The sequence below is a fragment of the Macaca fascicularis genome, chromosome 9, assembly GCF_037993035.2.
Source record: "Macaca fascicularis isolate 582-1 chromosome 9, T2T-MFA8v1.1".
Taxonomy (NCBI): Eukaryota; Metazoa; Chordata; class Mammalia; order Primates; family Cercopithecidae; genus Macaca; species Macaca fascicularis.
The window spans coordinates 84,658,382-84,684,926 of record NC_088383.1 but is presented as its reverse complement, the minus strand read 5'-3'; the positions used below and the strand labels follow the sequence as shown (position 1 = coordinate 84,684,926).

Below are 26,545 nucleotides of genomic sequence, written 5' to 3'. Positions count from 1 at the left end.
TGTTACTGTTTTTGCTTTTATTGAGTGTTCTTACATGTGGCTTACCTGAGCATAACACTGGAATTAGGCTCATTTATCTTCTTTGTTAAAGTTTTAATGGCCAGAGCTAACTATTTGGGTGCCAAGGCTAGCTTTTATTATGGCAACCTAAAAGGAGTTAAAAAAAAAACAAAAAACATAGACTATGGAGTGTACACCCTATTAATTTGGCCAGAGAAAAAGTAGGCAGGCTTAACCACTGATATAAGTAAGGCCTCTTCTTTGCATATCAAATGCTTGCCTCTTTAGAGAGAGAGTATGTAGGACACTGGGATGCAATTTTCTGCTCTCTGTGTAAGTCGTCTTTAATTTTAGGGAGGAAAAAGGTACATGTATGGTAAGCCCAAGAGGAAAGAAATGGAACAGGGAATTATGAGAGGATGTTTCCAGGGCTTTCTTTGGAGATGGTTGGGGAGCAGGCTGCAGCCGACCAGGTTTTAGATTAGTGTATATTAAAAATGTATTTAGGAACATAAAATATTTAGGATTTTTGAATTACTTGTTTGATACGCAAATGTCGTTGGCTATAACCATGAAGCATGGTCGCGTTCCGTTTGACAAAGCGTGCCTCAGAGCAATCTTCTGTTTGTTTACTCCCTCCTCTTTTGCCAGAATGGATTTCCAAAATTCATCGAGCCACAGGCTTCAAAGATCTGGTGAGGAGGATGGAAAAGGTTGGAAGAGGAGGGGCTAGCTTGGGAAATTAGAACCCCATACACTAAAGAGCCTCCATGGCCAATCATCTCATCACGTTAAGGGAGTCAAATTAAATCTTAGCACATACTTCAGGGTCTATCTTCATCGCTCTGACAACAGAAAATTTTTTACATTTTTTAACTAGCACATGAGTGGTGATTTCTGCCGTCTTTCTTTGGGAACAAAAACACGATAAAAATTAAAATCCTTTTTGTGAAGTGACTTGAAATTCCATTCACCCCAGGGAATTGGCAGGAGGTGGGGAAGGATGCATTTGTCCCAGGGAGGGAGTAGGTTGGGATGTGACTACTGTCAAGGTTTAAATGACCAATTTTCCAGAAAGAAGATGATGCTACCATGCTGGTTTCTGGTTCCACTTCAGGTTTTTCATCTCTAAAATGGGTTAAGACCACCTACCTCAGAAAGTCCTTATAGGGATTAGATAGGATAATGTCTATTAAATTCATAGACTAGTGTCTGCATCAAGTAAAGCATCTGTGAGTTTTCTGCAGCTGTGTCCTTGAGAGTTGGGGAGGATGAGAAACCCAGGTATTTAATATTATTATTATTATTATTATTATATTTTATTTTTATTTTTATTTTTGAGATGGAGTCTCTGTCATCAGGCTGGAGTGCAGTGGTGCAATCTCAGCTCACTGCAACCTTTCCTTCCTGGTTCAAGTGATTCTCCTGCCTCAGCCTCCCAAGTATCTGGGACTACAGGCGTGCACCACCACACCCAGCTAGTTTTTGTTTTTTTTTGTATTTTGTATTTTTAACAGAGATGGGGTTTCACCATGTTGGCCAGGATGGTCTTGATATCCTGAGCTCGTGATCTGCCCGTCTCAGCCTCCCAAAGTGCTGGGATTACAGGTATGAGCCACCACACCTGGCCTTAATCTTATTATTAGGTTGGTACAAAAGTAATTGCAGTTTTTGCCATTGAAGGTAATGGCAAAACCACAATTACTTTTACACTAACCTAATAATTGTCTTCTGGCCCAACCTTCCCTCGGAGATACCCAGCAAGAGTTACAGGACCATTATTGTTCCTAGACAAAGAATTAAGAAGAGTTAGGAACATGCACAGTTACCCACAAGGGACATTTGAATCCCACTTGCCCTCCCTTCATTTTCTGCTCAAGAGATAATATATAATCGTAATAGCCATTATTTCATGGATGCCTACTCTGTGTTGACCATTGTACTGTAACAACTGCAGCATCCTAACTACCCTCCGTGGTTGGTTCTTTTATCCTATTTTCCCCATTTTTTCATATGAGACTTGGCAAGTCCAAGAATAACATAGACTTGCCAGGGTCTCATCTAAAAAATGAGGAAAATAGGCTAAAATAACACAGTAGAGCTGCACTTGAATCTCGGTCCATCAGGCTCAAAAGCCAGGACTTTCTCAGCTCTCCCTTGGTTTCTTCCAACATGGAACATTCAAAGATGATGTACCATTAAAATAAGCGCTTGGTGCTTTGGGCCCAACACAGGCCTTGGCTCTTTGGGAAGTATAAGAGAAGTGGAAATTAGGCAAGGGAACCTGCCTCTAAAAAATATTTGCAATTGAGGTGTTTACTTTAGAAGACAGAATTATGCAATTCAGCATCAAATACTAGTGCCTAATAAAGATTTAACATTATGTCACAGGTAATAAGAACAGTAAGTCCCAGTTCAGGGACCAACTTAGATGAGGTAGCTTTTTATTTTGCCTAATAAGGACATTCAAAAATAACTACCAGCATCTTTTGATATCATCATTTCAGAGAAAATAAAGGATATTATAATACCACATGAAAGAAACGAGGAAGGATAAAAGTCTCCAGCGGAGGGTGTGTAGAGTCCCCCCATATCAGGGCCACTCCTTTCTTTTCTCTGCTCTCTGCTCTGGAAGGCTGACCTATGTGGGCTCCATTAACAGAGGCCCTGGGCGCTATGGTTTCCAGTGGGGTTTACTCATAGAGGTGCCGGGGGCAAGAGGAAGGGAGAAGTGTGGAGGCAGATATTTATTACCTGTTGCTTCCCGCCAGGCTGGTCCCTTCAGGCTGGTGGCTTCCCTTTAAGGAACAGTCACTGTGTTTGGTAAAAGGGTCTTCTCTATCCTGGTAGTCACTCCCACCCCTCTGCGGTCCTTTAGCCCAGGAGTAGTGATAGCTGAGCTGCTGTAGCCCAGGTTCCTGTACTGTGTATCTCTTATGCTTCCTTTACATCCCACCAACACCTTTGTCACTTGTTCCAGTGTAAAACCTCCCCTTGAATTATTATTACTATCATTATTATTATTGAGACAGGGTCTCAACTCTGTCACCTACGCTGGAGTGCAGTAGCACAATCATGGCTCACCACAGCCTCAACCTTCTAGGCTCAGGTGATCCTCCCATCTCAGCCTCCTGAGTAGCTGAGACTATAGGCGCCTGCCACCATGCCTGGCTAATTTTTGTATTTTTTGTAGAGACTGGGTTTTGCCATGTTGTACAGGCTGGTCTTGAACTCCTGGGCTCAAGCAGTCCACCCACCTTGGCCTCTCAAAGTGCTGGGATTACAAGCATGAGCCACCATGCCCGCCCCCCAACTTGAATTATTATTACTCAAGTATTCCATTGGTTTCCTGTTGGGATTCAGACTGCTACAAGGAGAGTCCTTGAAATCTAGCAAATTTAGCTTCATGAAGTTTGACTGCATTGTCCCTATTTTTCTCATTTCACCGCCGACCAGTCAAAGCTTCATCTTGTTTGATCCATATTACCATCCTGTCTTTTCTGACTTTCTTGGATTCCAAGTGGCGACTGCTTACCCGTAGCGTGAAACCTTTTTACTCCCTCTGTAGATATCCCATTAGTAGAATACACTAATGTGTCATGAGGAGAACAGTTGGGCAAACTGGTAGGTACCTCAAATTGCAGTGTGTCTGAGGGAGGCTTGAAAGCAAGGGAGTGGCCAGACCACCCAGGCTTCGAGGTGGCACATTCTTCCCCTTATCCGTCTCCATTGGTGCACACCAGAGGCTCATGAACCTGCCAGGAATGGTTCCATCAGTTCACAAGCTGAAGTGGTTGTAGTTAGTCTTTCTAAAAGTTGACTCTTAAAAGATTTTCATTTTTAATTTCTGCCTTGATGAAAGTTTGCCACCCTCATGCAACTAGTTGGACTAGTATATTGGTTTCACAGTTTATTTAGCTAATACCTCATATTGTTGTTTTTGTGTTCCCAACATTTATCATGTTTCAAATGCTACAAAGTACATTTTTGAAGTCTGGAATGTTCAGGGAAGATTAAGGTGAGTATGCCACACTTTCCTTTTCTCGTTCTGTCCCCTCCCTGCCAACCCCTCTGACATTACACTTGCGCATTTATTGTCCTTGGGACGCTAAGTGATTATTACTCTCTTTAGCAATGATCTGTTACTGGGTACAACATGGTATGATAAGAAAAGTTCATGTTCTTTCTCTCGAGGGATGGTATATTAGTAAGGATATAGGTTCAGCCATGTGTAACAGAGACTCATATATTATAGTTGCTTACATATGTTGGGAGTTCAAAATCTCTTATCATGGTAGAGATGTAGATGGCTCAGGGCTAGTGTGGTGGCTTTGCTCTGTGAAGTTGTCTAGGGACTGGACTCCTTCTTTTTCTCCTGAGCAATTTGCCCTCATTCGTATGGTCCAAAACTACACTTATTCCCTTTGAGGGAACTACATACGGGAAGGACATCACTAATACTCACATCCTGTGGTCATAATTTGATCACATGACTGCACCTGGCTGTAAAAGGAAGCAGAGAAATGATGCCTTTTTTCTCCACCCAACAATTTAGCAGTTTATTATTAGAAAGGGAGAATAGATACTATGGAGAGGTTAGCCACAGTTGGGAAGTGTTAAGGTCTTCTTGTGCCAGACAAGATATTTTCTTACAAGTAAGTCAAAGGGAAGGCTGTGCAGTTCCACTGAGCTTGAGTTGACTCTGAGGCATCTAAACTGATAACAAGGGACTAGACTGCAGATGAATTTTTGAAACCAAACAGTACAATGTAGTCACAGGCTTTAGAGGTGAGCATTGGAATCCCCATAGAGAATGATTTCTTTAAGGCGTGATATGCAGAGAAAGAAGACCACATCTCAGATTGCATCTAAGTATATGTTTCATACATTTTCCCAGTTGGGAGACTGAACGAGGAAGAAGAGAAATTGAATAAAGCAAAGAAATGTAGAGGTGGTAGATGTTGGGTAGGTGTTCTCCAAGGGTCTCTTGCATATATACACATCTTGTGAGCAAAGCCACTGACTGTCTGTGTTCCGGACTGTCTTTTCAAAGATCTTTGTATAGTGAATGAACAGCACTGGAAGCCAAAGATAGCGTTTTTCTTCAGAACAAGAGCAGGCATGCTTACTGTCCAGTATTAAACATATAGGTTCTCTACGCTCAGAACTCTTCTCCTGTAGTGCACCCCAGTGTGTGAAAAGGTATCATCTCTCTTCGCATCTCCTTTTGGGAAGTGAGTACTAAAGAACCACCACAAATGTTGGTACATTGACTATTGCTATTACTGTGAGCAATTAACCATTTTTTTGTCTCTGGCCAGGAGTCTTATGGCATCTGCTAGCATCCATGAAACTGGCAGGTGAACTTGGAAGTCTGCAAATAGGGTAAAAATCTCAGACCCTTCACAGTTCTTAATAGGAAGGAGAGTTTCAAGTCAAAATTAGGGTTGTTCATTACCAAATGCTACAAAGAAGTTAAAGAAATTCAAGAATAAGAAAAGGCCTTGGGTTAGTGACACAATACCATGGCTCTCAAAGTTTTGGACTCAGGACCCTTAACACTCAACTTATTGAGGGCCCCAAAGAGCTTTTGTTTCTGTGGGTTATACCTATTGATATTTGCTACAGTAGGAATTACAACTGAGAAATAATTTTAAAACATCTATTAATTCATTTAAAAATTTTGACATCTACATGCATAAAAATACATCAAGCTGAACCTCATAACTTATACACAATTAAGTGAAAATGGATCATACTTCTAAAAGTAAAATGTAAATATATAAAACTTTTAGAAGAGAACATAGGAGAAATTCATTATACCTGGAATAGGCAAAAAGTTCATAATATAATGGCAAGCCACAATCCATAAAAGAAAAAAAATCTAACTGGACTTAATCAAAATATAAAACCTTTGTGTTGTGAAAGACACTGTTACAAGAATTTTAAAACAAGCTACAAAGTAGGAGAAAGGGGTTTCAAACTATATATTTGACAAAAAGTTAAAAGAACTCTCAAAACTCAAGAGCAAGAAAACAACCCAATTTTTAAAATGGGCAAAAGACTTAAACACACATTTCACCAAAAGGAACATGCAGTTGGCAAATTAGCACCTGAAGAAGATGTTTGACATCGTCAGTCATTAGAGAGATGACCATTTAAAACATGATGAGAAACTACCACATACATATTAGGATAATAATTATTAATAATCAATTAACAGTGATAGTGTCAAGTACTGGCAAGGATGGAGGGCAACTGGAACTCTCATACATTGCTGTTGGGAATGTAAAATAATACAGCCACTCTGGAAAACAATTGGGAAGTCGGTAGAGAAATTACATATATACTTACCGTATGACTCAGCAATCCATCTCCTAGGTGTTTACTCTAGAGAATTGAAAATATGGGTTCACACAAAAACCTGTGCGGGCATACCTTAGAGATAATGCAGGTTTGGTTTCAGACCACTGCAAGAAAACGAGTATCGCAATAAAGCTAGTCACATGACATTTTTGGTTTCCTGGTGCATATAAAAGTTACATTTATCATTTATACCATACTGTAGTCTGTTAAGTGTGCGTTAGCAATATGTCTAAAAAAACAAAGTACATACCATAATTTAAAAATACCTTATTGCCAGTAAGTGCTAAAGTCTGAGTCTTCAGCAAGTTGTAATTTTTTTTGCTTGTGGAAGATCTGGGCTTGACGTTGATGGCAGCTGACTGATCAGGGTGGTGGTTGCTGGTGCAATAATGGTTCACTGCGACCTCGACCTCCCAGGCTCAAGTGATCCTTCCACCTCAGCCCCTGAGTAGCTGGAACCATGGGCGTGTGCCACCACACCTGGCTGATTTTTGTTGTTGTTGAGACACGGTTTCGCCATGTTGCCCAGGCTGGTCTCAAACTCACAATTTCTTAAAATGCCATGCATTGGTTGATACTTCCTTTCACGAAAGATTACTCTGTAGTATGCAGTGCTGCTTGATTGCATTTTACCCACAGGTAGAATTTCTTTCAAAATTGGAGTCAGCCCTCTCAAGCCCTGCCACTGCTTTATCAACTAACTTGATGTAATATTCTGAATGTTTTGTGATCATTTCAGCAATGTTCGCAAATCCCAGCACTTCGGAAGGATGAGGAAAGAGGATTGCTTGAGGCCAGGAGTTTGAGAGCAACCTAAGCAACATAGTGAAACTCCTCTCTAAAAAAATATTTTAAAATTTAGCCAGACCTGTAGTCCCAGCTATTCGGGAGGCTAAAGTGCCGTATGGTGCCAATGCACTCCAACCTGGCCAACAGAGCCAGACCGCAACTCAAAAGAACAAAAACAAAACAAAACAAAAAGCAATGTTGACAGCGTCTTCACCCAGAGTAGATTTCATCTCCAGAAACTCCTTTCTTTACTTGTTCATAAGCAGTAACTCCTCTTCATCTGTTCAAGTTTTGTCATGAGACTGCAGCAATTCATTCACATCTTTGGGCTCCCCTTCTAATTCTAGTTATCTTGCTGTTTCCACCACATCTGCAGTTACTTCTTCCACTGAAATCTTGAATTCCTGAAAGTCGTCACCTATGAGTGTTAGAATCAATTTCTTCCAAACTTCTGTTAATATTGATGTTTTGACCCACTCTCATGAATCTGAATGTACTTAATGACATCTAAAACAGTGAATCCTTTCTAGAAGGTTTTCAGTTTACCTTGCCTAGATCTATCAGAGGAATCACTATGGCAGCTATAGCTTCATAACGTTTATTTCTTATATAATGAGACTTGAAAGTCAAAATTACTCCTTGATCCATGGACTGCAGAATAGATGTTGTGTTAGCAGGCATAAAAACAACATTCATCTCTTTGTACATCTCCATCAGAGCCTTGGATGAACAGGTGCATTGTCAATAAGCAGTCATATTTTTAAAGAAATCTCTTATTCTGAGCAATAGGTCTCAACAGTGGGCTTAAAATATTCAGTAAACCCTGCTGTAAACAGATGTGCTCTCAACCCAACTTTGTTTTTTCATTTATAGAGCACAGGCAGCATAGATTTAGCATAATTCTGAAAGGCCCTAGGATTTTCAGAATGGTAAATGAGCATTGGCCTCAACTTAAAATCACCAGCTGCATTAGCCCCTAACAGAAGAATCAGCCTGTCCTCTGAAGCTTTGAAACTGGGCATTGACATGTCACTATCTATGAAAGTCCTAGATGGTATTTTTTTCCCCAATATAAGACTGCTTCATCTTCTACTGAAAATCTGTTGTTTTAGTGTAGCTACCTTCAATTATCTTAGCTAGATCTTCTGGAAAACTTGCTGCAATTTCGACATCAGCATTTCCTGCTTTACCTTATACTTGAAAGTTACAGAGGCAGCTTCTTTCCTTAAACCTCATGAATCAACCTCTGTTAGCTTCCAACTTTCCTTTTGCAGCTTCCTCACCTCTTTTAGCTTTCATAGAATTGAAGAGAGTTAGGACCCTACTCTGGATTAGGCTTTGGTTTAAGGGAATATTGTGGCTTGTTTGATCTTTCTACCCAGACCACTAAAACTTTCTCCATATCAGCAGTAAGTCTGTTTTGCCTTCTTATCATTTGTGTGTTCACTGGAGTAGTGCTTTGAATTTGCTTTAAGAGCTTTTCCTTTACATTCACAACATGGTTAACTGGTGCAAGAAGCCTAGCTTTCAGCCTCTCTCGGCATTTGACATGCCTTTCTCACTAAGCTTAATTATTTCTAGCTTTTGATTTAAAGGAAGAGGCATGGGACTCCCACTTTCACTTGAACACTTAGAGGCCATTGTTGAGTTATTAATTAGCCCATTATTGTTGAGTCTTATGGAATAAGTAGGCCCGGGGAGAGGGAGATAGACTGGGGAAAAGGCAGGTCAGTGGAGCAGTCGGAACACAAAAGAGTTGTCAATGAAGTTTGCCACCTTATATCAGCATGGTTTGTGGCATCTCCAAACGATTACAATAGTAACATTAAAGAACAATGATCGGCCGGGTGCGGTGGCTCATGCCTGTAATCCCAGCACTTTGGGAGGCTGAGGCGGGCGGATCACGAGGTCAGGAGTCCGAGACCAGCCTGACCAACATGGTGAAACCCCGTCTCTACGAAAAATACAAAAATTAGCTGGGCGTGGTGGCACATGCCGGTAATCCCAGCTACTCAGGAGGCTGAGGCAGGAGAATAGCTTGAATCTGGGAGGTGGAGCTTGCGGTGAGCCAAGATCGTGTCATTGCACTCCAGCCTGGGAAACAGAGAGAGACTTCAATTCAAAAAAAAAAAAAAAGATTACAGATCACCATACTAGATAAAACAGTAATGACAAGTTTTGAAGTATCACAAGAATTACCAAAATGTGACCTGGAGACACAAAGTGAGCACCTCCTGTTGGAAAAATGGGGCCGCAAAACTTGCTTCCCACAAACCTTCAATTTGTAAAAAATGCAGTATCTGTGAAGTGCAGTAAAGTGAAGCACAATAAAAAGAGGTATGCCCGTACATGGAAATTTATAGCAGCTCTGTTTGTAATCACCAAAACTGAAACAACCCAGATGTCCCTCAGTCAGTGCGTGGATAAACAAACTTTGGGACACAACCATACCATGGATACATAAGAACTCTGCAGAAAGGAATAAGCTATTGATACACGCAGCCACATGGATGGATGGATCTCAAAGGCATTATTCTTTGAAGCTGCTTCTTAAAGCAGCCTGATTGTACTGTATGATTCAATTTATATGACATTTTAGGAAAGAAAAAACTTTAGCAAGAACAAATCAGTAGTTGCCGGGAGCTGGTGGGGAGTGGAGGGAGAGGGTTACTACTAATAATTGATATGAGGGATTTTGGAGGGTGATGGACTAGTCTGTATCCTGACAATAGAGTCGTGGTAGTTATATGAGTCTATCCGTGTGTTAAAATTTGCAGAACTGTACAGCAAAAAAGGAAATTTTACTGTAAGTTAATTTAAAAATAAAATTAAATAGCAATATAAACTCATTATGTAAATGTAGCACACTTTTTATGAAAGTTAACCATATTTTCAAAAACAACAAAAAATTAGAACAGTGGCATTGTTTTACATTTTTTGTAAATCTCTTTACTGTCTAGCTTTATATAGAGAGCTGAGTTCTCATATCTCCTTCTGCATTCACTCTGTTGTGATATCACATGTCACATCATTTCTGGAAAACCCTACTATATATACACTTGAAAGAGGCTGAGAGTGAAAAAAGCCAGTAATGTCTTAGTAGTTTTAGGATCATTGTTTTGACCCCGTGGAGCATCTGAAATGGTCTCAGGGATTCCCAAGGGTTTCTGAACCCACTTTGAAAACCAATGATATAACACATTGTTCCGAATTTTATTTTCATAGCATCTTGACTTTTATTTTCCTAGCTACATCCACATGTTCCCTGTGTTTACTTAATGCCTATGTTCAAATTGGCCCTTTTTTAAAACTTAAATTTATTTAAAGAGGAAACTTGCTATATCTCCTATAAATAGAAAACCAGTACCACCTTCCCATAAATAGTAAATACAAAACAAATAAGCAATGAGAAACTTAATATACATTTTAAAAGTTTATTTCTGGGCCAGGTGCGGTGGCTCACGCCTGTAATCCCAGCGCCTTGGGAGGCCGAGGCGGGTGGATCACCAGAGGTCAGGAGTTCGAGACCAACCTGGCCAACATGGTGAAACCCCATCTCTACTAATAGTAAAGTACAAAAATTAGCCAGGTGTGATGGCGGGCACCTGTAATCCCAGCTACTCAGGAGGCTGAGACAAGAGAATCGCTTGAACCCGAGAGGCAGAGGTTGCAGTGAGGCAAGATTGCACCACTACACTCTAGCCTGGGCGACAGAGTGAGACTCCGTCTCAAATAAATAAATTAATTAAATTAAATTAAATTAAATTGAAAGTTTACCTCTGAACCATCTAAAATCATCTCTGCATGCCACGGTTTGGAAAACTAATGTAGAGAAGAAACAACAATGATCATGATAGCTAATTCTAACATGCTACTTCATTTGTATCAACCCATTGAGTCCTGGCAATTACCGCTGTACAAGGCAGACAGAATTATTATACTGTCTTTCTCCAAAAAAAAGAAAGAAAGAAAAAAACTTTGAAGCACAAGGAGGTTGAAGAAGTTGCTCAGGGTTCCACAACAAGTAAATTCCGGAGCTGGAATTTGAATCCAAGCAATCTGGCTGCAGAGTCCAAGATGCTGTCTTGGCACATGGGAAACCTAGATCTTTGTTGAAGTCCTGCCATCAGTTGGTTCTTAGACATGTCACTGAACCTCACTGTCCTCATCAGTAAAATGAGAAAGGTGAACTAAATCAATGTTACAAGTTTAAATGTCTGGTGCCCACGGGGGCCAGATAGTTAAGGGGAAACTAGACTGAATGCGATATAATAGGGAGTGGTGGGGATTTTACATCTTATCTGAAGAAGGCAGCTTCTATCAGTTTCAACTGTTTTTTATTTTTTATTTTTTTGGCCTTTATTTTATTTGATCAGAGAAGATTGAGGTCTCGGTATTTTTGTGTAAAGTTTCCCAAGTTTTAGAACACTTGGAAGGGCCCGCCATGCACATGGGCTGACTGCTTTGTGACTTCTTGACTGGATGAGCTCCTCTTGACTTAGAGGATTTATTATTAAATGAGCTGTTTTTGTACAACGGTAGAAACTAAATCCAAATTACAGAAATAGGCAGTTTAAAACAGTGACGAAAGAGGATAAGGACTTAGAACGTGGCTCAACACAGCCTACATAAATATTGATTAAGAGCTGGGTTAATTGAAAAGCCAAGGTACATTCATAGAATAACAAAGTGTATTTCTTTGTGTTCCTTTTGTGCTGTATTAGAGTAAATCAGCAATATTTATCCAGTGCTAATTCTCAGTTTGCAGAGAGCTAATGTAATCATGAGATGAGCTTATTGAAATTCTTTTCTTAGACATAGAGACTTGCCCAAGAATGGTGAGTATTAGGAACTTTAGTCAGCACTTGCTCAGAATAGTAAATGCGAACATGTGATTTATGCCATTGTGTGCGCAAAGTAATGTTTCCTGAGACATTTTCTATATATATGTTGGCTAGTTTTTGTTTTCTTGTGGTGGGAGGGGGGTGTTGGCTTGTTGCTCCCCCCTCCTCTCCTTATCAGATTTCCTTCCATGGCGTTTGACAATGTGGCAGGGCCAGTTTCTCTGTGAATCCACAGTAAAACATACTGGTGGTTTCACAATTAAGCCAAACTTGGGTTTATGGCTTATACATGTTTATGTGAATTCCTGCATTTGTTTTTATGTGTGTGTGTATATTCATGAAAGATCTGTTTGAGAGAGGAAGAAAAAGGGAGGATAAAACCTATAGACTGAATCATAAAAGATGTGTTTATTCATTAATGACATCATAAGGATAGTATTTTCTCTTGGTTAATAAATTATTTCTTTGGAGGGTGTTGTAAGCCATCCAAAGATAGTCATGCCATTTCTTGGAAAAGATCTGAAGCAACTAGTAATTGAAATGATAATCATTTGATCAGAGAGCTATTTGAAAATAACACTCATCTACAAACTTGTCTCTTCTGGGAAACCGTATGTAGTCAAAATGTTGCCAAATTGTCTCTTTACTAATGTTGAGACTGATACACCTAATTATTTTCCAGTACATTCTAAACTTGATTTCTGGTGTGCCCTGTCCAGAAGCTGTTCCCATATGCTTTGAAACAATATCTAGCCTGACTTTATTCTGACATTTAATAATCACCATGAAAATAGCTATAAAATGCATGACAACTACAGATCTTTTATTTCAAGAGGATGGTGTGGTGAATCTGAGGGAAATCATCCGTTGAAATGATATTTTGTAATGGGCCCCATTGTTTATAAAGTACTCAAATTTTTTCTTGAGCAGAGGATAAAAACACAGTTTCCCACTTTGTCTCCCGTTTAGTGGTAGTTCATGTTTAATCATGATAAGGGAAAAGATTCCATTACTGAAGTTTGACTTTTCATTTTTGATAGAGTATTTGTTACTCTGCTGCTGCCTAACAGACTTTCTTCTCAGAAGCAGCTTGGAACTCAGTGAGGAAAATTGAAATTTTAGATTCTACCTTAAAACATAAAAAAAAAAAAACCCTCAACCCAGGGCTTCTTATTATGTGAAGGTTATCCTAATAACCTTTTTTTGTTCGAATTGGAGAAGTGTGTGTGTGTGTGTGTGTGTGTGTGTGTGTGTGTGTGTGTCGGTGGGGCAAAAGGAGGAAGAAAAAGTCATGTTTGGGGAGGAGGAAAAAGTCCTGTTTAACAGCAAAATTAGCCAAAATCAGTTGTGAATTCCTTTTGTTTAATAGCTTTGAAACATCTTCCTGTTGTTGTTTGTCAGAAATATTTCTAAGATTTTGTAAGCTTAGGGGTTTTCACAGCTAAGCTTTCTTCAGAAATGTGAACTAAAAAAAATGAAAGAAGTCAGTTCAAGTTGAAATGTCAATGCTTAAATAACTTAAAACCCAGTGAGATGATCTTCTTGAGCCTTTTCCAAAGAATCTTCGGGTGAAGGGGCCTCCCTTTGTTCCATGTATGGATGTCTATTAAATATCTTGCCGGATTAATTCTGAGTCAGAAAAGTTGGTTGTTTCCTAGAAGCAATTAAAGATGCTTAACGTTCAAATTTATGATCCAGAGGAGAAACTTACATTTCAACTACTTTTCTTAGATTCAAAGACTTTTTCCTCACTCACCCTCTCACCCTCTAGCCCGTATGTATTAAAAGAAAAAATCAGTTCATTTCTCAGCTTACAAAGTTTTTCAGAAACATGAGAATGTGTAAGTTTCTTTCAGTGGGAAGCACATAACATTTATGAAGTATTTCTTTTGGGATTACATCACAGTTTTATTTAATTTTTAGGACAAAAGTTAAATTCAATATTTGTGTATAAGCCAAGGGAAAATGTACCATAAACATAGGAATTTGGGGGTGAGTCAGAGTTCCAAGAATCCTAGATTTACTTAGACCATTTATGTAGAGACAGGCTCACCATTAGTCATCTAGCTTTCACTTTTTACGTTTGCCATTAATTACACCTCAAAACTAGCTTTCACCCAAGTGGTCAGCTAGGTAGAGTGTGAGCTTGGGCAACCAACATTAAAAATGGCTATTAGAATTACTGTCCTATTTTTGGATACTTTCTAATTGTGTAACAAATACAAAACTTATTCCTTAACTAAACAACTAGCAGTGAAAAACCACTGAAATGAAGTGAGTTACTAAAGATTCTGTGTCACCAAAATGCACACAGTCTCCTTGCATTAGGTTAAACCACTCATATGGCATTTCAGGTGGGCCTTGTGGAGAGTGGATCATTTCCCTCAAACCTATAAATAACCGTTTTTTGTTCTTCCCCAACCACCTCTTGTAGGATGAAGTCATTGCTGTTTCCGAAAAGGTGATTGTGAAGCTTGAAGACCTGGTCAAGTGGGTACATTCTGATTTCTCCAAGTGGAGATGTGGCCTCCACGCTGGACCCGTGAAAACTGAGGCCTTGGGAAGGAATGGACAGAAGGAAGCTCTGCTGAAGTACAGGCAGTCAACCCTAAACAGTGGACTCAACTTCAAAGATGTTCTCAAGGAGAAGGCAGACCTTGGTAAATATGACTCGTACTTTTAAATCTAATGTGTGGGCATATATAGTAACTTTTCGGTTGTAGATTTTTCTGGAAATGCTATCATTTGTATATAAATATATTTAAAATTTCTTTAACCTCAAAGGGGCCTAAGAATATGGATGGAGAAATGACTGGATGGGTAAGGAATGAGTGTTACCTGTTGGATCACAGGACCATTTATGTGTGGATCCTTGCTCTGGGGTGATACAGTGGTTCTGAACAACTTTCAGTGTGATGTCAAGGCAGACGATTTGATTATAGCACCTGAAATTTAATTAATAAAGCGTTTATATACTTGCTATAAGTATGTAGTATGACATCTATTAACACCATGTCCCAATTTCATGTTTTACATTGAGTGGAAAACAAACTGAGGAAAAGAGATGACTTCCTCAATGTGGAGCAAGAAAACAATGTCAAGCCAGGGGATCCACTGGTTGGCAACCAATGGCATAGGTTTGCTTGATCCTTTAGCGTTCAGTGGTACCATCTATATATATATATATTTTTTTTTTTTTGCATATATATATATATATATATTTTTTTTTTTTTGCTTCCTTCCCTCTTCCACTGTAAGTTTAAAAGAGAACTTGGACTGTGGAGTAGTTACGCTGGTTGGTGTTTGCATACTAACTCTGCTGCTTACTTAGCTGTGTAGCCTAAGGCAAATAATTTAACTTATAAGCCTCAGTTTCCCCATCTAAAAAATAGGGAAACTTTACAGGGTTATTGTGAGATGTGAGATAGAAAGGGTAGAGCACATTGACTGGCATAAACGAGGGGCTCCATAATTAGTTATATTGCTTTTTCTTAACACTTTCTTCTCCAGTGACATTTTGTGTCCTTTCATTGCTTTTTTTCCCTTCTGTTTGTATTCCCATGTCATTCACTGATTTACTCTCCTAGCATTGCTCAAGACGAAAATTGTTGACCTCTGATTTAGACTAGTTATTTCCTCTTTAGGCAAAGAGGAACTGCGCTTTAACATATTAAGGCATCTTTTTCTTTCATTTGCGCACAATGCTGATTTTTGCAGTCCTATTTTATGCCTTAATGTGACAGCTTCCTGTTTTTTTTTTTAAACCCAGAACTTAACTATTACAACAAACCTAGGCAATTTATTTTAATTGGCATAAAGAGACTGAATAACACCAGTAACTGACTGTGGCTTTCATGTGACTCTGGTTTGTGATGAGCTGTGCTGTGTTTTGGGAATAGCATTAATATTTTCTTGCAGTTTGAGTTTAACTATCAACAGTTTCCTGGCATCTTTTGGTTGATGTCAGACAGGAACATTTTGGATATGGCAGCCTGATTGTCACGTGCACATTTAGAGAAAATTATTAAGCTAGTGGTTTTCCTTCTAAAGCCAAAGAGTTTTTTAATAGTCTTCCTATATATACGTTACACCCCCCAGTTTTGTGAACACACAATGACTCGTCTTATGACTTGCGATAATGCTGAATAATACATCTGTTGTGTTACTTTCCTAATGTATGATCCAAGTTGTATTGCCGTTGTCTTATGTTTTCCTTAACATTAAAACCTTTCTTTTGTTTGTTTAATTTTGTGTGTGTGTTATGGAATATACTGTTACTAATAAAAAGTTAAACAGGAAACCCACAGGGGACAAAAGGATGTGTAGATGGTTAAGCTTGATGTCACACATATAAACAAGAGTATTTATAGCAAGGTTTATGTTTAAAATTGTGTTTAAAATGGATAATTTATTAATGAACAGGAAAATAAGTCTAACTTCTTAATTCCACCCAAAGAATTAAGAGGTTGATCCTCCTGGATTCTAAAAAAAAGAAGGTCCATATTCTATCTTTTTGCAATTGATTCCAGAAGAAATTGGTTTATAGTGGTCACAGTACTTGCAGGTGGTTTGACCTGGAAAATCTAGATGAGTGGTTTTTAAATCTAGTTGCTCATTAGACTCATGAAAGAAATTTAAAAAACAGTACTGATTACTGAGTCCAGCTTCTCTAGATTCTTCATTCAGTAGGACTAAGGAAAGGCCAAGGAATGTGTATTGATAAAAAGGTTCCAGGACGGGTGCGGTGGCTCACGCCTGTAATCCCAGCACTTTGGGAGGCTGAGGCGGGTGGATCATCTGAGGTCAGGAGTTCGAGACCAGCCTGGCCAACATGGTGAAACCCCTTCTCTACTAAAAATACAAAAATTGGTCGCGCATGGTGGCAGAGGCCTGTAATCTCAGCTACTTGGGAGGCTGAGGCAGGAGAATTGCTGGAACCTGGGAGGCAGAGGTTGCACTGAGACGAAATCATCGCACCATTGCACTGCAGTCCAGGCGACAACAGCGAGACTCTGTCTAAAAAAGCGGGGTTCTTAGGTTGACTCTGATTTTGTTGGTTTGTTTGTTTTGGTCTCATTTTGGAGACAGCTTTATGATCAGTGCTGAAGAAGGGAAAATAATCAACAGGAGAGTTGATTGGGAGGCTCTCCCCTGGGGAACAAGAAACACCATGTACTTAAAAAATTTTTAATGTAAAATACCCCTTTAAGGATAGAATTTAGGGCCTTGAAATTCTACTCAGTTGAACTGTGAGGAATTTGAGACAAATAGCTTTTGTAATTGGAATGCACACTGTGTTGTAATAATGTGGAAAGAGAAACAAAAACTTTCCTTAATGTAATGAGTTTCCATTATCTGCCTGATCTAAGGTTGGTAAGTCTACATTGTCAGGATTTATATTGAAGAGATAGGGGGTGTCATTTTCTTTACACATTCCTTTCCCCACAACTTTCTTTTCAGCCTCTTCCTTTCTCTGTCTATAACATCAAAATATTTGTTGTCTGTACTTTTCTTTCTCCACAGTGGTTTTCTTATCATTTCTGTTGGTCACACTGAAACCACCTCCAATACCACATTGTTAATGGAAATTCACACACTTATTAGGTTTTTCCTTCTGTAGAACCCTTCCAACTCCTCATTGTTCTTACCAAAGAAAGAAGATGAACTGTGAGATTATTTGAGACCCCCCCTTTTTTCTGGTGGAAGTAAGCAAAGAACAGAAAGATCTCACCTTTCTATGGATAAAGTAAAACTCCAACATGTTATTGTTTTTTAACTGAGTTACTTCATAGTGTTAAAACATCAATAATAACAAAATAATTAGATTGGTTCTTAGAGAAGGGATTTTAAAATATAAAAGCTAATTAAATAACTTTTCTTGCTCAGTGTTTAGGTAGAATAAGTTCCCTTTAATCCCAGTTTGTGTCACTTCCTGTCTCTCTCTGAATAGTAAAAAAAAAACAAGAATGTTCTCACAAATGTGTGTCTGCCAACAAATTAATACTCCACAAAGAGAAACTCTGCCCCACATGGCAGCTTCCAATAAATGCTCTGATTCAAATCACAACTCTTTCATTTTTTTTTATTCCCTTCCCCCTTGAGGGAGCACATTTAGACAATATTTGAGGATGTCATCTTTCTGCTTTTTAAAACTCTCTAGAGTTTTCGTTTTAAGACTCTTAATGGTTGATGACTAAAACTACAGATCTGGATAGTGGAAAAACTAATAATCTTAAAAAACACTTCTGAGATGTGGCAAAGTGCATTCATTCTCTTCCCTCCTCTTTGTCCTTTTCAAAGAAAGAAAGTTCAATATGAAACCAATGCAAATTATGACTTTACTCAGTGAGATATTTTACCTTCTTTCAGACTGTTTCATACTGAAGTTTATAAAAAAAAAAAAAGAAAAATAACTATGTTAAAATAGGAGGGTTAAGGAATGTATTATTCATAAGCATAATGAACACAAGAACCTGTTTTTCCAGAAGAATTGGGTTGATTAAATCATTCACCACACAAGCCTCTAGTTATTTATTTTTGTCTTTAGAATTACAGTACTTAGCTTTTATAATAAAGTGGACTTGATACCCATATTTGGTATGGCAGTTGAAAGTAGTCAAATGAAGAATTATTTTGTTTTACAAAATTTTTAGCAAGTAAGAAATATAAACACTATCAGTTAAGCATAGCAAACTTGCATTTTTTATTCCTTGGGCTATAGTTTGAAAAAAAATCAAATTATTTTATGTAACACTGATTCTTACAGAGTTCCTTTAAGCGAAGTATGAAAGCTGCAGTGTAAGCTTTATTGGCCTATAAATATGTCATTATAGTTGGACTACATTTATATGCTTTGGATTGTTGTTTAAGCCAAGAAAATATGTCTCTACAGGTTGACTTTTTATTGAAGCCCTTTGAGGCATACAACAGAATGTATTTTAGGCCAAGGTTATTAAAACAGCATTTTCATTTTTTTGCAGCAGACTCATTGTCAATTATGCTGCCACAAACTGTCTGTGGATGGGCAGTTATGAATGGTTTCATCTCCAAATGTGTCTTTAGGAAAAGAAAGAAAAGATAGAGGAGTCTGAGCTGAAATCAAGAAAAAAAGACCCAAAGATTATGTGTGGGGGTTTGGCTGAATTTAATGATGGGGGTTCCCTCAGTTCAATTTCTGTTTCTAAATCTGTCCCTTCAAATTGAGAAAGAGTAGCTTCCCCCTTTTTTCTGTTGCTGGGACTTTCACTGTACTTTTTGGGAATCAACAGCATGGTAGGGTTAAAAGAGCAGAGGGTGGGCTGTCAGGAGAATCTTGGCTGTACCTGTAGATCTGTCACCACTGGAAGAGTCACTGTATGATTTTTCACCTGAGCGCTCTCATGAATTTATTAGGATTTGAAGACATACTTCTTACTGGAACAATCCTTCCTTCCTTTCTAGATTTAAATTTTATGTGTATATTTTTGTTTGTTTTTTCAGTGAAGAAAAATAACTTTTATTATATTAATGAGAGCAATGAATTCTTAATTCTCAGCCACAAAAAATGATAAAATACAATGAGATTTTCAAAGGTAAAAAATAAAATATCTGTACTCAGATCATTGCTGCAGAGATAAAGTAAAATATTATTATACAACTCTAAAGTAACTTGAAAAGAATGCAACTGTTCAACCAAATGGCTCAAAGTAGATTTAAATTTTATGTGTATATTAAAGAGTCTTTGGAAGGTATTTGTTGTTTATATGTTACCTTGGATTGCTGGTTTCACTCTGCCATTTTCCATAACACTGCAACTTGAGAAGTTTCTTAAATGATATATTGTTTATACATTCAGCTTTCTTTTGTCTAAAATGGGCAATAATGTGTACCTGGCTGTTTCTCGTTGGATTTTTGAGAAGACCAACTGAGAACAAATTAGTTAATATCTGTGGAAACATTTGTGATATTGAAGTCTAAAGTGGTATTATTACTACATAGTTATTATCAGAAGCAGGTTCTGTATGATAGGGAGCCGTGTGGGACAAGGTTGGCTTATTTGTCCATTTTGAATTTCCCTAATCACACACGCATTCTAGTGATTTAGAATAGGGCTTACTCTCATGATTGTCCCCCTCAATAGAAAACTATTATAAAAGTCCTTCAGGGCCGGGCGCGGTGGCTCAAGCCTGTAATCCCAGCACTTTGGGAGGCCGAGACGGGCGGATCACGAGGTCAGGAGATCGAGACCATCCTGGCTAACACGGTGAAACCCTGTCTCTACTAAAAAATACAAAAAAACTAGCCGGGCGAGGTGGCGGGCGCCTGTAGTCCCAGCTACTCGGGAGGCTGAGGCAGGAGAATGGCGTGAACCCGGGAGGCGGAGTTTGCAGTGAGCTGAGATCCAGCCACTGCCCTCCAGCCTGGGCGACAGAGCAAGACTCCGTCTCGAAGAAAAAAAAAAAAAAAAAGAGTCCTTCAGGTTTTTGCTTGTTTATATGTACATATATAAATACATATTATATATGACTATTATTTTAATATATATTTATTTCAAATAATAAATGTATGTAATATCTATTATATAACATAAACATTTTATATATTTATTCATATATTAATATATATTCATATTTTACAAACTTTTATCTCCTGAAAATTCTGTCAAAATAAGCTGAGCCATAAGTGGCCAGTTGTATGGGACCGCTCAAATACTCTTAGTTAAAAATTAGCTGTAGTTTTTGCTTGGAGCTTCTGGAGGCCTTGTATTGCAAATGGTTGTTTCAGATCACTTTTGAGTTTGGTATGTCAAGCAGCTTCCTGAGATGTGGACATGGGAAGGATTCTCACTTTTTGTGGAAGAAAACAGTATAGATGTCTGTAAAAAGCATGCTAAATGCTGACATTTTGTCATAGAGACTTTTCACTGCTAATGAATTTATTAGGATTGGAAGACATCCTTCTTACTGGGACAATCCTTCCTTCCTTTCTAGATTTAAATTTTGTATGTATATTAAAGAGTCTTTTGAAGGTATTTGTTGCTTGCATTGCTGGCCTAACTCTAGTATTTTTCTTAACACTGCAACTTGAGAAGTTTCTTAAATAATATATTGTTGCACTATGCTATTCATGAATATCATGAAGAACCCTTACAGAACAACCTCCTAACTAAAACGAATTTGGGCCGGGCGCAGTGGCTCACGTCTGTAATCCCAACACTTTGGGAGGCCAAGGTGGGTGGATCACAAGGTCAGGGGTTCAAGACTAGCCTGGACAACATAGTGAAACACCATCTTTACTAAAAATATAAAAATTAGCCAGGCATGGTAGCATGCGACTGTAGTCCCAGCTACTCGGGAGGCTGAGGCAGGAGAACCACTTGAACCTGGGAGGCGGAGGTTGTGGTGAGCAGAGATCACACCACTGCACTCCAGCCTGGGCAACAGAGTGAGACTCTGTCTCAAAAAAAAAAAAAAAAAAATTGGCCTTTATAGTATCCTTAAGTTCAACATAGAAACTGATTACATACAAGACTTTTCAAAGATTTGTAAAGATACTTTCCAAAGGATTTTCTCTCTGACAATATTGTTGTGTTAACCATGCATTCTTTAAAGAATTTCATCATAGCACAATTAACAGTGGAGGAGATACTCTCCAAGTGCCCACATGCCTCTCATGACAAACCAAAGGACCTTTAAATGGGGTACAAGAATCTGCATCCAAGACATTCAAAGTTTTCGAACAGCTTATTACCAGTATATCTTCTTTCTTTCCTTCCTTCCTAACTTCCTTCCTTTTTTTTTTTTTTTTTTTTTGAGACAGCAGGGTCTCTCTCTCTTGCCCACGCTGGAGTGCAGTGGTGCGATCTTGGCTCACTGCAACGTCCACTTCCTGGGTTCAAGCAATTCTCCTGCCTCAGCCTCGCAAGTAGCTGGGATTACAGGTGCCCGCCACCGTGCCCAGCTAATTTTTGTATTTTTTCAGTAGATATGGGGTTTCACGATGTTGGCCAGGCTGGTCACAAACTCGTAAACTCAAGTGATCATCCGCCTTGGCCTCCCAAAGTGCTGGGATGACAGGCATGAGCCACTGTGTCCAATCCAGTATGTTTTCTAAGAAACTAGGAATACATATAGTTGTAACACACAAGTAATAAGATTATTCATTTCATTTGAAATTTAAATTTTGGCTTGACCATCTAATCATATAGTTGAATAATGCCCCGCAATAGTGGAAGAATGAGTGAGTAAAAGTGGCTCAAATAAGTAACATTCATTTATGCTGTCTACAATCAACCATCTCAGCTTTTCCTGCTAGAAAAGTGGTCTTTGTGAAATCTAACCGAGTCTGAGCCAGTCAACAGCTGGTCATTGATACTGCTGCCCAGGTACTTATACTGCCATCACTCATGAAGGCACAATCCAAGTTAAAACCCTTTCATTTGGAATTTCTGTTGACCTGAGGATTTTCTAGTGTTTCCTGCAGCCACGAAAGATTCTTAGAATTCCAGGTTCATTTCTTCTTTTGATGACAGACTGAAGATGGACCATCAACTGAAAAGAAGTTTGTAGAATTTTGGAATTTATTCTTACGTTTCCATTTGGAGATGTCAGGGCAGAAGTAGAAAAAAAGTGATATTGGAACTTTCTGTGCTATTTTTAGTATCCAGGCTACCAGTATTTACCTCTAGGATACAATGTATGAAAAAGGTAAACTCACGCTTTTCTGAAACTCTATAGAATTGTCAGGCTCCAAGGGGCCTTCATGAACCTTGTTTTCTCCTCTTTTTCCTTCTAACAGTCTTCAGTCCTCTCTTTTCAGTTCTTCCCTAAGATGTGCTTTCAGAATCCCTCACCATCACAGTTACTCATCTTAGGATACACTTTAGGTGATTTTTTTTGTTTGTTTGTTTTTGTTTTTTTCTGAGATGGAGTTTTGCTCTGTCACCAGGTTGGAGTTGGCTCACTGCAGCCTCCGTCTCCTGGGTTCAAGCGATTTCCCTGCCTCAGCCTCCCAAGTAGCTAGGACTACAGGCACGCACCACCATGTCTGGCTAATTTTTTTTTGTATTTTAGTAGAGACAGGGCTTTACCGTGTTGGCCAGGATGCCCTTGATGTCCTGACCTCATGATATGCCCGCCTTGGCCTCCCAAAGTGCTGGGATTACAGGTGTGAGCCACCATGCCCGGCCGAGGTGATTTTTTAATACCATTTAACTCATTTATATTGCAGGAGCTCATTTTTACTAAGAATCCTAGAGCCAGAGTAGGAGTAGATTCTAGAGAAAGTCCCCAGTGATCCATTATGCGTGACCAGAACTCTAAGGAGCTGGCTTGGCGTCCTCCAGATACGACATGACATTAGCAAAACTACTGGACTCTTCTCTATAGCTGTATGGCCTTGACCATTCTATACGTAAGAGCAAAAAGGGGGAAAATATTCTGCCACTACACTCCCTGAAGTTTAGGTACCTGTTTGTTTGTTTTTATACACAGTAATATTAAGTGTAGACTAGTATCTAATGAACATCATTGTTAATTAATATGGCAGCTACTGTGGCTCAATATCAATGTTGTGCCTTCTGAGCTTCTGTAGTTCCTGTAGTTGTTTACTCTAGTATTTAGGATAGGGCTCGCCCAAATTGATTTTTTGCCTCACTAACGGTCTATAGTTGAAGACCAGCTTGGTGTTTGAGAGTTTGTTTAAGCTATTCCAACCAAATAATATAAAAACTGACAAGTCTTCCCTAAATTATCGTATGTGATAGTTTAATCATGTTGTTCTCCTGGACTTAAGCTGTTCTTGTTTTTGTTTTGTTTTGTCTATTTTTTTCTGGCATTTTGTTTTTTTACAGCCATATCTATGATAAAAGATCATGATGGAGAGTGGGCACAGTGGCTCATGCCGGTAATCCCAGCACTTTGGGAGGCCAAGGCAGGTGGACCACTTGAGGTCAAGAGCTTGAGTCCAGCCTGACCAACATAGTAAATCCCCATTCCTACTAAAAATACAAAATTAGATGGACATGGTAGCACACATCCATAATCCCAGCTACTTGGGAGGCCGAGGCAGGAGAATCACTTGAACCGGGGAGGCGGAGGTTTCAGTGAGTCGAGATTGTGCCATTGCACTCCAGCCTGGGCAACAAGAGTGAAACTTTGTCCGCCGCCCCCCATGCCCCCACAAAAAAGACTGTGATGGATAAGACAGCCAATTCATAATTTTGTTTTAGATTCATTAATTTGAAATGTTAATTTCCCAAAGAACTGTCTGTGGAGATCGCCATATGATGAGAAGATAATCAAAAGATGAAAGAATAAATTCTGTTGTGGTCCTATTCCTTGCTATGCCTTTAGTTTCTTGCTGTGTACCTTGGATTGACTGGAAGCAAGTCTTATGCAGCCTTGGCTTTATATAAGCTCATGAATTTTCATTATCACTGATAGATTGCCAAACTTGGACCAGTAATTCTGTTTGCATTTGGTGATATAAGTGGGTCTATTGTGAAGGACAAACCCAACTGATCTACCATTTTTTTTTTTTTTTTTTTTTTTGAGACAGAGGTTCACTCTGTTACCCAGGTAGGAGTTCAGTGGTGTGATCTCGGCTGACTGCAACCTCCACCTCCCGGGTTCAAGTGATTCTCCTGCCTCAGCCTCCCAAGTAGCTGGGATTACAGACATGCGCCACCACGCCCAGCTAATTTTTGTATTTTTAGTAGAGACAGGGTTTCACCATGTTGGCCAGGCTGATCTTGAACTCCTGACCTCGTGATCTGCCCGCCTCGGCTTCCCAAAGTGCTGGGATTATAGGCATAAGCAACCACACCTTGCTTTGACCACCACAGTCTTTTAAATATCTTTTGAGAATGCAGCATTGACTCTGTACCTCAGATGTGCTTTTAAAATGAGGTCTGGCTGGGGACAGTGGCTCACACCTATAACCCCAACACTCTGGAAGGCCGAGGTGGGAGGATTGCTTGAGGCCAGGAGTTCAAGAGGAACCTGGGCAACATAGCAAGACCTGTCTCTGCAAAGCATTTTTAAAAATTAGCTGAGTTTGGTGATGCCCAACTGTAGCCCCAGCTACTCAGGAGACTGAGGCAGGACAATCACTGATGCCCAGATGGACCATCAACTGAAAAGAAGTTTGTAGAACAAGGTTGCGGTGAGCTAAGATGATACCACTACACTCCAGTCTGGGCAACACAGTGAGACCCTGTCTCCATAAATAAATAAATAAATAAATAAATAAATAAATAAATAATAAGAATGAGGCTTGATTCAGCAGTTCCCCTTTCAGTTGGAGGTGCATGATGCTTTTATTTTATCATGACTCTAAAATGCTTTTGTTTACCTTCTACCTCTCACCTCATTACCCACTATATGATTACTGACAGTGAACCATTATTACAGCTGCTATCATGATAGCATCACCTTGGAACACAAAGCAGATATATCCTACATGTAAATTGATGTGGTTTTGCCGGTGCGTTCTGTGAGCAGGTATCTGATTTGGGCATTTACTCTTAATACTCGGTGGTATTGACACTGATTCTTTTGAACAGTTTGTTTAATCTGTTGAAGTACTTTTAAGTCTGAAGTTCTGTTGCAGCACATTAACTTTCCTAAATGTCAGATTCACTCTTCTCCTGTAACATTATGTGTTTAAGTCTGTAGTTTATGCAGGTCACTGCAGAGGAAAGCTGAGGTTTGGACTTCTAGCTTATTTTAATAAATGTATTTATTTAGGACAGACTGGAATAATAGTGGGTTTTCAAAGGCTTCATGAAGTGCTTCATGCACAGTAGGGGCTGAGCAAATAGTGCTGATGATTTCAGGCTTTTCCTAGTTGCCTCACTGTGTGTTTTCATTTGGTGTACTTGGATGAAGTGATATTGCTTCTTTCTTCCTTAAAACCCTGAGCCTGCGCCTTGCCCAGAACTCTCTTTCGTTGGACAGCCCCCCTTGCTTTTTGAATTCTTAACTATGTCTATTATCTTTTACTTGTGACCTTTAAATATTGGCATTCCACTTAGGATCCCTGTTTCTTTGCAAACTTCATGCCTACTGGATAAAATACAAATGTTACAGGAGTATCCAGTGAACTTCCAGCCTCCATTTTCTTCTCTTTTTCATTAGGTAGCTTTCATTATTGTTATTTTTTGTTACTACCAATGTTATCCTTGTTTGTTTTAGAAAATATAGGCACTACTGACAAGCAAAATGCAGAAAAATTAAAGTTGCCTATTTTCCTCCCACTCAGAAGTAAGTGCTGTTAGTATTCGTATATGTACCAATGTATATGAATGCATGTATCAGTGAGAATTTATATAGATATTATTTTTCCTCCTAAAAATAAAATCTACTGTTTGGGAGTCTACCTTCCTCCACTTAACTTTGTACAGAGGTATTATAAATATGCCCCCATGTTGCAAAATATCCTATACTGGTTTTTTTTTTTTTTTTTTTTTTTTGACTGCTGAATATTTCATTACAGAGGTGTTTCATACTTTAATTATTGTTAGGCATTTCAGCTCCTTCTGATTCCTTTGAAACTCTTGTAGCTAT

General features: G+C 39.0%; 1 protein-coding gene across 9 annotated transcripts in view; it reads left to right on the top strand.

The window, feature by feature from the left end:
- ARID5B (AT-rich interaction domain 5B) overlaps positions 1-26,545 on the top strand; it is a 189,374-nt gene that overhangs the window by 23,214 nt on the left and 139,615 nt on the right. For all 9 annotated transcript variants that reach the window (XM_074002061.1, XM_015456304.4, XM_045361137.3 and 6 more), the window contains one exon: positions 14,434-14,659. In XM_074002061.1, the coding sequence (XP_073858162.1) occupies positions 14,434-14,659 (226 nt within the window). The remainder of the gene's footprint in view (positions 1-14,433; positions 14,660-26,545) is intronic.